This window comes from Giraffa tippelskirchi, chromosome 11 (assembly GCF_054371585.1).
Source record: "Giraffa tippelskirchi isolate mGirTip1 chromosome 11, T2T-mGirTip1v1.2.pri, whole genome shotgun sequence".
Lineage (NCBI taxonomy): Eukaryota > Metazoa > Chordata > Mammalia > Artiodactyla > Giraffidae > Giraffa > Giraffa tippelskirchi.
Window position 1 is genome coordinate 27,648,733 of NC_137285.1, and position 12,698 is coordinate 27,661,430.

The 12,698-nt window shown below is 39.2% G+C and overlaps 1 protein-coding gene and 1 long non-coding RNA gene across 5 annotated transcripts; one reads left to right on the forward strand and one right to left on the reverse strand.

The window, feature by feature from the left end:
• Window positions 1-460: 460 nt before the first annotated feature.
• ZNF140 (zinc finger protein 140) lies at window positions 461-12,698 on the reverse strand. Of its 4 annotated transcripts, none has more exons than XM_081544509.1 (4): window positions 12,175-12,698; window positions 10,481-10,607; window positions 9,732-9,827; window positions 461-2,396 (listed from the first exon to the last, which is right to left on the reverse strand). In XM_081544509.1, exons 1-4 carry the CDS (start codon window positions 12,181-12,183, stop codon window positions 1,228-1,230), a joined length of 1,401 nt encoding a protein of 466 aa, XP_081400635.1. In that variant the 5' UTR covers window positions 12,184-12,698; the 3' UTR covers window positions 461-1,227. The 4 variants fall into 4 exon arrangements, with proteins under 4 accessions (XP_081400635.1, XP_081400633.1, XP_081400636.1 ...); XM_081544507.1 differs by having other exon boundaries at window positions 9,732-9,830; XM_081544510.1 differs by lacking the exon at window positions 10,481-10,607.
• LOC145527092 (uncharacterized) lies at window positions 2,389-5,865 on the forward strand. Its single transcript, XR_014069494.1, has 3 exons — window positions 2,389-4,017; window positions 5,563-5,664; window positions 5,749-5,865. It is a non-coding gene; the product is annotated as an uncharacterized LOC145527092 (long non-coding RNA).

Sequence of the window (12,698 nt, forward strand, 5' to 3'; positions counted from 1 at the left end):
CACGTATTTCGTATACTAAATGCAAGAGAAGTTCTTTAAAAGCAGGCAATCAGATGCCTCAAAGATAAGATAATCTTTAAAATGGGAGAATAAAGAATGGGCAGGTATATGTGGAGATGAAAACATAATCTGATTTGACAAATATGTGATTACAAAAGAAATGTTCTTACTGTAATTGGAGCAAAAGAGGAAAACAACCTTGGCATTTTCCTGTGATGTACCTTATTTACAGTTATTTCAGACTGACTAAGACATCTAGTCAGATTCAAGGGTAAGCATGAATTTTCATAACCTTAGGTCCAAACTCTGACTCAAAGTTAAAGCCATAAAATATCTAAAAATGCTTCTATGCCTTTATAATATTTACAAAAGCATGCTACTCTTGTTGATGTCAATATTGTGATAGTTGCATTTCCAGAATCACACTTGCTGTGAAGAAACAAACTCAGCCAGTACCACATTTAATTTACTATAAATCAAAAGATTTATTCATAGCTTTTATGAATTTGATTTTTAAAAAAGCCAAAACAAACATCCCCATTAAAAAAAAAAACTCCCACATCAATTCTGTCCAGTATAATTTCTTAGAACTCTAAGATTTTGCCACATTCATTACAATGGTGGTTTTTCCCCAGGATAATTCTGTAGGTTTGAAATACCGCAGAATGTCACCCTATGTTAAGTTCATTTATAGGGTTGCTTTTTCCCCCTTAGAAGAGTATTTTAAAATTTCCCATTATGTTTGTTTGACTTTTCTTCATTATGAATTCTCTGATCTCCAGGAAAAAGTACAGGCTTCCCTGGTGACTCAGCAGTAAAGAATCTGCCTGCAGTGCAGGAGATGCAGGGTTGATCCCTGGGTCAGGAAGATCCCCTGGAGAAGGAAATGGCAAAGCACTCCAGTGGTCTTGCCTGGGAAATCTCATGAACAGAGGAGCCTGGCAGGCTACAGTCCATGGGGTCGAGTTGGACACGACTTAGTGACTAAACCACCACCACCACCAGATGAAGAATCTTCTCAATACTGATTGATTTCATCTTCTATTGTTACAAAAGAGAATGAGCAGCTATTAATGGCTTTCCCAAATATTCCTGGGGGTTTTCTCCAGAATACTGACTACAGCATAGACCACATTTTAATCACAACATATTCACATAAGGCTTCAAGAGTTCACTGAAGTCAAAGTAAGGCATTAACTACGTTTTTTTTTTTAAATCTATACATTCTTAGGTTTTGTCTATCGTGTGAATTCCCTGGTGTTCAGTAAGGAATGGGTGGTAATTAAATGAATTTTCATATTCATAGGGGTTCTCTAGAGTGTGTGTTCTCTCATGTTTAGCAAGGTTTGAGCTCCAGCTGAAGGATTTATTGCATACCTTACATACATAGGGCTTCTCTCCAGTATGAGTTATCTGATGTAGAATGAGGGAAAAGCTCCTACTAAAGGTTTTGTCACATTCAGTACATGCGTAGGGTTTTTCTCCAGTATGAATTTTCATATGTTGTGCAAGGGATGCGTGCCATGTGAAAACTTTACCACATTCATCACATTCATAGAGCTTTTCTCCAGCATGAATTCTCTGATGTTTGATAAGGAAGGAGTGGCAACGGAAAGCTTTATTGCATTCATTACATTCATAGGGGGTTTTGGAGGTATGGACGCTCTGATGTCGGGTAAGATGTGAAGAACGGCGAAATGCCTTCCCACACTCAATGCATTCATAAGGTTTCTCTCCAGTGTGTGTAATCTGGTGACGAATGAGTTCAGAGCCACTGCTAAAGGCCTTCCCACATTTCCTGCATACATACTGTTTCTTTCCTATGTGAATTCTCTGATGTCGAGTGAGGTTTGAGGCACGACTAAAGGCCTTTCCACATTCAGTACACTCATAGGGTTTCTCCCCAGTATGTGTTCTCTGGTGTTCAATGAGGAAAGAAAGGTAACTGAATGTTTTATTACAGTCTTTACACTCATGGGGTTTCTTTCCCGTATGTATCATCTGATGTTTTACGAGGTTTGAGATCTGGCTAAAGGTTTTCCCACATTCCTTACATACATATGGTTTCTCTCCAGTATGAGTTCTCTGATGTAGCACAAGGGAAAAGCGCCGACTGAAAGTTTTTCCACATTCATGGCATCCATAGGGTCTCTCCACAGTACTGACATTCACATGCTGAGACAGGGATTCTTGACGGGAAACTGTCACTTGCCTGATACATCCCTGATTTCCCTGCAGCATCTCAGTATCACCCTCACATTTCCAGCCTTCTTTAAAACTGGAATACTCCGAGCCTTGGCTTAGAAATCGTTCCATTATCAAATACTGGGATGAATCATCTTCAAATATGACATTTTTTGGAGAAAACACTTTGATCTCATCATTTGACTTTGAAGCTGAAAAAACAAAGCAAATATTTTTTTATTTTATTTTCTGTATCGAGTAAAATAAAAGCCATTCTTCCATTTTTAAATGAGAATTACATTGAAAAGAAATCTTAGCATTGCATGACTTTTATAGTTGTCATGTCTTTGAAATCTGAGCAGTATATCCAGAAATCCAGAAATTCAAAAGACATTAAATAGAAAGATGTAGGTGAATTAGGAGACTAAAAATAAGTAATTGAAGGTGAGGGAAAAATAAAACAATTAGGGAGATAAATACTTGTAAAGGATAGGTGGTTAATCATCCTCACCTCTATTTAGACTTTATTTGCTGTCAGAATGACTTTAAAATGACAACTGTATTTGTAACTCTGGAAGTTTAAAATTGTTTCCAACTTGGTATACAGATTCAACAAAATTCGAATCAAAATCCCAGCAAGTTATTTCACAGATCTCAACAAACTGACTCTGAAGTTTATACAAAAAAGAAAATGACATAGAATACCTAACACAATACTGAACAACAGTCAAAGGACTGACTCTTGACTTCAAGACTTCTGTAATGCTACAGTAATCAAGATAGAGCAGCACTGGTGAAAGACTAGACAAGGAGATAAATGGAACAGAGCAGAGAGCACAGAACAGATCTGCATGATTATAGTCAACTGATCTTTGACAAAGGAGCAAGGACAACACAAGAAGCAAATACAGTCTTCTCAAAAATGGTACTGGAACAACTAGACATCCACATGCATAAAAGTGAACCTAGACACAGACATTACACTGTTAACAAAAATTAACTCAAAATGGATCACAGAACTAAATGTAAAACACAAAACTATAAAACTTCTAGAAGATAACAAAGGAGTAAACCTAGATGATGTTAGTTATAGTGATGACTTTTTGGATATAACATCAAAGGCACAGTTCATGAAAGAACTAATTGATAAGGTGGACATCACTAAAATTAAAAACCTCTGTTCTGCAATAGCCAATGTCAAGAGAGTAAGACAGGATGAAAAGACTGAGAGAAAATATTTGCAAAAAGACATACCTGACAAGAGTTACTACCCAAAATATACAAAGAACTCTTAAAACTCAGCAATAAGAAAATGAACAACCCAATTTAAAAATAGGCAAAAGACGTGAACAGACACCTCACCAAAGAAGACATATAGGTGGCAAGTAAGAATATAAAAAGATACTCAACATCATATGTCATTAGGGAATTGTAAATTAAAATGATATACCACTACACACCTATCAAAATAGCCAAAATTCAGTTCTCTAACAACATATGCTGACAAGGATGTGGAACAACAGGAACTCTTATTCATTGCTGGCGGGAATGAAAAATGGTACAGCCACTTTGAAAAACAGTTTGTTAGTTTCCTATAAAACTGAACATCCTCTTATCATACAATTCAGCAATCACATTCCTTGGTATTTACACAAATAATTAAAACATGTCCACACAAAAATCTGCACATGGAAGTTTACAGCAGCTTTATTCATAACTGTCAAAACTTAGAAACAAGATGTCTTTCAGTAAGAGAATGGAAAACCGTGACACATCCAGACTATGGGATATTACTCAGCACTAAAAAGAAATGAGCTATCAAACCATGAAAAGGTATAAATGAATAAGCCTTAAATGCATAATATTAAGTGAAAAAAGCCAATCTTAAAAAGCTAAATACTATGAATTCAACTATATGATACTCTGGAAAAGGAAAAACTATGGAAACAGTAAAAAGATCCATGGTTGCCAGGGGATGGGGGAAGAGAGTGATGAATAGGTAGAGAATGTGAATTTTTAGGGCAGTAAAGTTATTCTGTATCATACTAACATGGATACATGTCATTACACATTTGTCAAAATGCACAGAATGTACAACACCAAGAAAGAACCTTTAAGGTAAACTATGGATTTAGGGTGATAATGATATATAAAGGTATGTTCATCAGTTGTGAGAAATGTAATACTGTGGATGTTGTCAGTGAGGAAGACCAGGCAAGGGTGGGAATGGGCAGGGGAACTCTGTACTTTCCACTCAGTTTTGCTGTGAACCTAAGACTGTTTTTTAAAAAAATAAAGTTTATTAATTAATAGAAAAAGCATCATATTATTTGCAGGGAAGGTTTAAGATATTATTAAAATGCTACAGTAAAGACTGAGAGAGAAATATACAAAGTCACTAGCATTCCTAGAGAAAAGCAATATAACTTCTTAGAAAAGAAACTTTAAAAAAGTTGCTGAAGAATAAATTCAACAATAAGGGTACAGAGATTTTACAAAGAAAATTCAAAATCTTGAGAAGCTGTACAGGTAACTTCTAAATGTGTACTTTAACTCAGCATCAGCATCACGGGGGCTTGTTAAAAATGTAAATTCTTGAGTTCTACCCCAAACCTAGTGACTCAGAATTTCTGGAGAGGGGCCTGGAAGTATGTTTTAAAACAATTCAGAGGACTAAAATTTGAGAAGCACTGTGATCTCTCTCTTAAGATCTAGAATATGATACTCAGTTGCCTACTGAATTTATATACTTGAGTATCCCAAAGATCCAAAATTTAGTAAGTTACAAATTGATATAATCTTTCTTCTTTCAAATTTGTTCATCCTTTTTTTCTTCCGAGAAATAATAATACTAGCAACAAAAGTGATGTCAATCACAATTCCTCAGTCATCTTCATGTCATTTATCTAGTCAATCACTGGGTCTTTCTGAGTTCACTTCCTTACTTTGTTGCCATCTGTATACCTTCTTCCATTCCCTGGACACCTCCATGGTTCAGGTGATGATTACATCTAGATTAGGTTATGGAAACAACTCTTAAATGACTATCCTGTTTCCTAGGCTTGCTTCCAATAAATCTGTTTCCCAAACTTCAGCCAGAAGGACATCACTAAAGTGTTCGCTTGCCTAACATCTTTGGATGACTCCCTATTGGCCTAGGGATGAACTCTAAGTTCATTAATACGGCCTGTAAAATACCTGCATGATCTGACCAGAGCTTTCCATAACCATCCTTAATTCCTACCATTTTCCTCCTACACTTTATACTTTTGCTCAATCTAAACTGAACTTCACCCTCTCACTTTATTAGCATGATCTTTATGCATGCTGTAACTCTGGGTTTTTTTTCTTCATTTATAAAACATGAATGGCTCCCAGCAGGTACAGATGGAGTAAGTACACTCTGACTGGCTCTCCTACCGAGTACCAGTGAAAACCACGAACAGAGTGCATAAAGGCGCTAGCTGGGGACTCGAAAAGGTAAACGGCAGCAAGCTGACTGCAGAAGGAAGCCAGAACACAAAGTAACACAACTGGTGGTGAGTTTCTTGCTTTTTTTCCCAGCTCCAATCTCTCCAGGCCTAAAGTCAAATGTAACCTGAAAGCAAGAACTGGGCAACAAGTAAAGAGCTCCAAGAGAAGCCTCTATTTCTGTCTTATAAATGGGAAAGGGGGTCCATACAGAGAAATCTTATTGTTTGTTCATTTCCCATTCTCATCTGCCCAAACCCAAAGCATGTTGCAGCAGTGATGGCTATATAGGCAATTAAAACTCCAAGGCAAGGTAACATTTCCTCCCTCAGCAGAAAAACCTATGGTCCTAAGAGCACAGGGGTAATACCCCTCGCCCTTTTTTTTCCTCTCCATCCCCTTGTTGCATGGCTACAGAGGCAGACAAAGTTACAGAAGTGCAGAGGGGGACCTAAAGGTCTACCTTTCTATCCAGAAGACCTGAAAGAGGGGGCCCTGGGAGCCAAAAAGGAAAGGGGAGATTGTGAAAAAGGGAGCTCAAGAAAGTGATCTCATAAAGTTGTGTATGAAATTCTGGGCTCATCCTTGAGCTGTGCATGCATGGATCTGACCCTAAATAGCACACCTAAAGCTGAACCCACTGTCTAAGTTCCACAAAGGCCACTAAGAGGTGCTTATGGGGACAAATAAAATAGACCTGAAAAGGCTTTGAAAACCAGACTGTCATTGGAACCACATACAGAGAACACAGGTTAGAACTTGTGGCCTCAACTTATCCATATTGACAGCCTGCTTAAATAAAGTTAATATCTCAACAGGATTTAAATAAGACCCAAAGTCTTAATATTTAAAAAAAGAAAAGTTACAACTCAAAGTTATAGGACATAGAGGAATATTTCATCATCCCACAGGGAAAAGACAACCCAGTTATAAACACATTTATGAAGCATTTATATATGGATAGTGCATTAAAACAAAATTAGGGAAAACTGTTATTCTGATGTGAAAATATTCCAATTTTATAGAAAATATCCCTATACTTTATACATGATAATGAAGTACTATATAGTGAAGTGTCAAGATGTCTGTAAATGACATTATTCAGCAAAAAAAGGAATGAGGTGAGGCAAATACAATCAAATGTTATCCAGCATTAAATCCATAACTGACTGTATAGATTTATGCAAAGATAGAAAAATAGAAAAAAAATAGGGAACCCAGAAACATACACAAAAACTTAACTTTCTGAAGATTGCTTTGGCTATTCAGGGTCTTTTGTGTTTCCATATGAATTGTGAAATTTTTTGTTCTAGTTCTGTGAAAAATGCCATTGGTAATTTGATAGAGATCACACTGAATCTGTAGATTGCATTTGGTAGTATAGTCATTTTCCCAATATTGACTCTTCCTACTCAAGACACAAAAACTTGATTTATGAGTAACCAGTGAAGGAAAGGACAGACATATCAATAAATGGTACCTTGAGAAATGGATGTCAACAAAGAAGACACCAAAATTGACGACTAAGTCAATGAGACACAAAAAAATAAATCCAAAGTGAGCCATGGATCTAAATGTGAATGGCAAAATGACTAGGCTTTTAAAAAAGAAAATCTAGGAAAACATCATCATGACCTCATGGTAGGGAAATATTTCTTAAACACATCCAAAAAAAAAAAAGCTCATAAAGGGAAAGACTGATGGATCTGACCACACTAGAATTAAGAATTTCTGTTCATTAAAAGAAGTTTTAAGGGGAAAAGTAAGTTACATGTAAGAGAAGATATTTGAAGTGAATAGAATTGCAAAGGATTTGTACCCAAAATTTGTTAACTCCTACAGAACAAGAAAAGAATACAATAAATGAGCAAAAACTAAGAGGCACTTCATAAATGAGGGTATCTAAATACTCAATAAACATATGAAAAGGTGCTCAACTTCATCAGTAATTGTAGAAGTGCACATTTAAACTAGATTAAGCTCCCACTGCACACACTCCTGACAGGCGTGCTATCTCCTGACAGGTGTGAAGATTATGATATCTAATAGTACATGGTGTTGGTAAACATGGGGAGTGAGAGGAACTCACTTGTGGTGTCTGTGGGAGTGCAAGTCAGTAAAAACACTTTGGAAAACATTGTGGCATCATCTAATGATGTGAAAGAGGCACATCATCCTCTGGCTCAGCAATTCCAGTTCTAGATATAAACCACAGGAACCCTGTGCCAGGATGTGCCAGGACTCAAGGACAACAGCAATGTTGCTTGCAACAGCCCTAAACTGCAAACAACCCAAGAAGCTGTCAATAACAGAATGGATAAACTGGGTTGTATCTACTTGAATAATGAAACAAACTCCTAGATCAATATGCAAAATACCTGAATATTATAATAATTTTGAGAGAAGTAAATTAGAACATACACATTATGATTATCTATACAAAAAGCTCACAAACATACAAACTAGTGACTTGAGACACAAACAGTTGAAAAAGCTATAAAGAAAACCATGGAAGTTACTATCATTAAAGAAAATTAATTACTTTTGCAGGGGGTGCAGTGGGGGGTGACTGGGATGAGCACCCAAAGAGCTCTTAGGGACCCATGACTTCTGTGTTTACTGACCTGAGTGGTAGTTACATGGATGTCTTATAATAATTTAAGCTGCATGTTTATGTTTTATGCCTTATTTCTGTGAGCTATTTCACCTTTCAAAAAAGTTATGGGAGAACAGTTCCACAGAACTATCTGAGGTGCCGTCTCCTGGGCTGCAGTGCTCATTTTGCCCCAAATAAAATTTAACTCGCCAAAAAAAGGGGGTACTGGAAGGAACAGAAATTGCAAGAGCTATATTAAAGTAGTGGTATTAGAGGTTTTTTCTTCAACTCATTCTTTGATGAAGTCTCTGGGCACTTGTCCCACCTTGTGACTTTCAGCCATACAGGGCTCTCTTTCCATGTCCTTACTTCTGAAAGTCTTGCTCTCAAAGTCAGAACTCAGTTTTTAAGGCATCTTCTGTCCTGTCACTAGTCCTTGCATTAGCTTCTTCTCTTTAAACGTAAGCGTTTCCCTGTTATCTCAAGAGGACCACTCTCTAAAGGCCAGTATGTTTCCAATAGAGGTCTACTTCAGAATCAACTACAGAACTTACAGAAATTGTCATAAATACATACAATTTAGACTCCAAAGGTCTTCTATGTCAGAATCTTAAATGGCGGAGCATGGCCATATTGATTTTTAAAGAGTTTCACCAGCAATGTTATTTCAATTTAACATGAAGAAGGCTTTCAAAGCCCTTCTCAATCAGACTCATTGCTTCTGTTTTTTCCTTCTTAATACAAGATTCTCACTTCTACATTCCTAACTTGAATTCTTTTCTAAGACATATTCCAATAGTTTGTTGCACCTCTCTACTTGGAAATACCATCCTCTACTCACACCATGCATATATCTCAAACTAATTCACCACACTTTCTCAAAAACTGACCCTTTTTCTGTCTTTTCTATTTCTGTTACTACTATCCCTATTTGAATTACCCAGGTCTTTAACACCAACTGGAAATTCCTTTCTTCTCATTCTTGAACTGCCAACTTGAGGACCTCTAATCAAGTTATTTACAGACCCACTATCTCACTATGCCATGCCTTCTACTCTCTGAGGCATACTACCTACCTAAGAGAAAGTCTTAACGAGATTAAAAAATAAATATTGTTAATATATTAGTGAAGGAATAAACCCATTAATTAACCAAAGCATAATGAATCACTCAAGAGGGTTAGAACAGCAATATAAAAAAAAATACACACCTTTTAACTTAAGACAATAGAAGCACATATGTCAATTTTTAAAAAGAGAAGAGAAATAAAGTGAGGAAAAGGATGAGAAGAGAACTGAAGGCAGACAGGTAAGTAGGTGTGAAGTGATCCTCTTGCATGAGCAAGACTTCACAGTCCCCTCCCTTATCTCTGGTACCTTTAAAGGAAAACCTCCTATCCAACATATAAAAAAAGTACTGCTTTCTCACTGGTTGGATTGTTATTTTAAAAAACTTCATTACCAGCTTCTCACTCACTTACCTGGAAACAGCTCTCTGCTTACATCTCCATTCCCCAGCCAGGGCTCTTTCCCTTGCTCCAATAAGGAAACCACATCTGGCTTAGAAATGTTAAGACCTGCTTGTGGAAAATGAAATACATTCAAAATTCGTCCTTGAATCCTTACCAAAAAAGAGGCCATTATTAGAAATGCCAGATGTAAGTATGAAAGATGTCTAAAGACTAGTTGAAGTTATAATCCATTTCCTCTTGAAAGCAAAAAACAACAGTATACTAATGCATATATATGGAATTTGAAAGATGGTTAACAATAACCCTATATGCGAGACAGAATAAGAGACACAGATGAATAGAACAGTCTTATGGACTCTGAGGGAGAAGGTGAGGGTGGGACGTTCTGAGAGAATAGCATTGAAACGTGTATATTGTCATATGTGAAACAGAACACCATTCCAGGTTCGATGCATGAGACAAATGCTCAGGGCTCGGGCAATGGGATGACCCAGAGGGACAGGATGGGGAGGGAGGTGGGAGGGGGGTTCAGGATGGGGAACACATGTAAACCCATGGCTGATTCATGTCAATGTATGGCAAAAACCACTACAATATTGTTAAGTAATTAGCCCCCAACTAAAATAAATAAATTTATTAAAAAAAAAAAAAAAAAAAAACTTTCCTTCCTTGGGAATATTCAGTCAGATAATCAAGATTCACAACAGTCATCCTAAAAGTCAAATTCTGCCTGAGAGGAGATGAGAGGAAGTACCTACCCAGTGAGACCAGGTGGCCATAGTTCTCCAACATTACATGTCTGTACAAATCTTTCTGAGCAGGCTGGAGCCATTCCCACTCCTCCCTGGAGAAGTCTATGGACACATCTCTGAATGTCACTGACCCCTGAAATGACATACATACATCTGCACAACCAGCATCTATGCTCCCAAAGGCCCTGAACAAGGAGTGAAATGAGTCCACTGTGGAGGGTGGATAGTGTACATAAGTAGTGCAATGACAGTTTTCAGTATTCTGAGTTATTATTAAGAATATAAGAGCTTGGGTGTTTTGTTTTATTGTGTAGTTGAAGAAAAAAATATGCTTTGTCCTGAGATAATTTAAAATTCTGTGACTATACATGTGAACAACATGTATTTCTGGCTTTGGCTGTAAACATTCTTAAGATCTCACAACACTTTATGAATAATGAAGACAATCCCCTTATGTTTAATAGGTAATGTATATTTTCCTTAATACCAGCCTACTTTAGCGGGGGCTTCCCTGATGGCTCAGCGGTAAAGAATCCGCCTGCCAATGTGGGAGACACAGGACACATGGCTTCGGTCCCTAGGTCGGGAGGATCCTCTGGAGAAAGAAATGGCAACCCACTCCACTAATCTTGCCTGGGGAAATCCCATGGACAGAGGAGCCTGGCAGGCTACAGTCCATGGGGTTGCATAGAGTTGGACATGCAGTCCAGGGGTTGCATAGAGTTGGACATGCATTATTGACTAAACCAACAACAACATTTTTAAATGATTTGACAAGAATTTCTTCATAGTCACTACTGGCTGTAGCATATAGCAGCAGCACCTGTTTAAGGGACACATACCCAGGTTTATCCCAGGCATCCCCATTTCTGAAGAAATAGCTGTGGAACTTGGAGACAATTTCAGCAAAGTCAGGGAACAAGAGAATAAAGACTAAAGTATAAGGACCTTCCAGGGGGGAACCTAAAGGTTTTTCCCTCAGGGTTGGGGGAATAATAAGCCCCTGCTTTGCAGCACTTGAGTGATCCACATAGCCATTAGGCATGAACAGGATTTTTAAAAGTCCCAAACTAGTAACAGTTCCAGAGGTATGACAAAGTTATATTTTACAGTTAAAAAAAAAAGTTCAAGTCCCTATAACTTATTATAGATTATTGGCTAAAAAAGGAAGCTGTTTTCTAATATACTGCAGTGGGATCTGCAGCATAGAAGGAAACTGGACTCCCAGCAAAAGCTGGAGAGCCTCTGGATTTGGAAACAAGCATGAAAAAAAGTAGGACAGAGAAATGAAACTGCATCCAGACGGAATAATTTGGAATAGCTGGCCTTTTTGTCCCCCACCTCTGTGAAGCACAACTGCCTGCCAAGCATTTAGCCTCAACGAAAACAATCAATAAAATAATAATAATAAAATAATCAATAAGAACAAGACGAATAAGTGAAAGAACGGCAACGGGAGCGAGAGACCTAAAGCACTCCTCATTCCACCCAATTTGTTTGGCAAAAGGAGAACGGGATAGCCAGGTCTACATTTAGACCCCGCCCACATCGGGACAGCGCCCCCAGCGCCGCGCCCCCAGCCAACCCTCTCAAGTCCTCTCAAGAGAGGGAGGCAGGGCAGGTACAGGGGATAGGGGTTACCGGAGAAGGAAAGCCTGTGTAAACACAGCTGCATTTAGAAGAAAGGAAACACAATTTACCTGCGACATGGCTCAGGGCAGGGCCAGCTGAGAACGCAGCGTGGAGGGCGGAGCTGGCGGGGAGAGAAAGGAGCTGAGGCACTGCCGGCGGGGCCGTGAGGGCGAACCGGGCTGGGCTGGGGGGCCAGTCGCTCCGCAACCACCGCCCTCGTCACGCAGGATCAGGGGCGTCCACGACAGCTCCCTCCCCGTCGCGACAGGGGCACCCAGCCTGGGCCGGACCCGCGGCCGCAGCGCCGCAGCCTTTAACGGGGCCGCAGCTGGGGCATCTCCTCCGCGCTGCCGGCTGGGCAGCCACGACTTCCAGAGCTCAGGATGAGGCCACTGCCCTCGGTCACCTCGGCCCCGGCGGGGGCCGCTCGGGCAGGGCGGGCCCTTCTCCTACTTCGGTCAGTACAGGCCAGTTCTTGTCTCTGCAACGGGGACCCCGCGCCAGAGTCCCGCAAACTGCGCCTTCCGGAGCCTCAGCCACCGACCTCGACCAGGCCGCGGGCCTCAGACAGCTCTGCTTCCCAGCACCCACC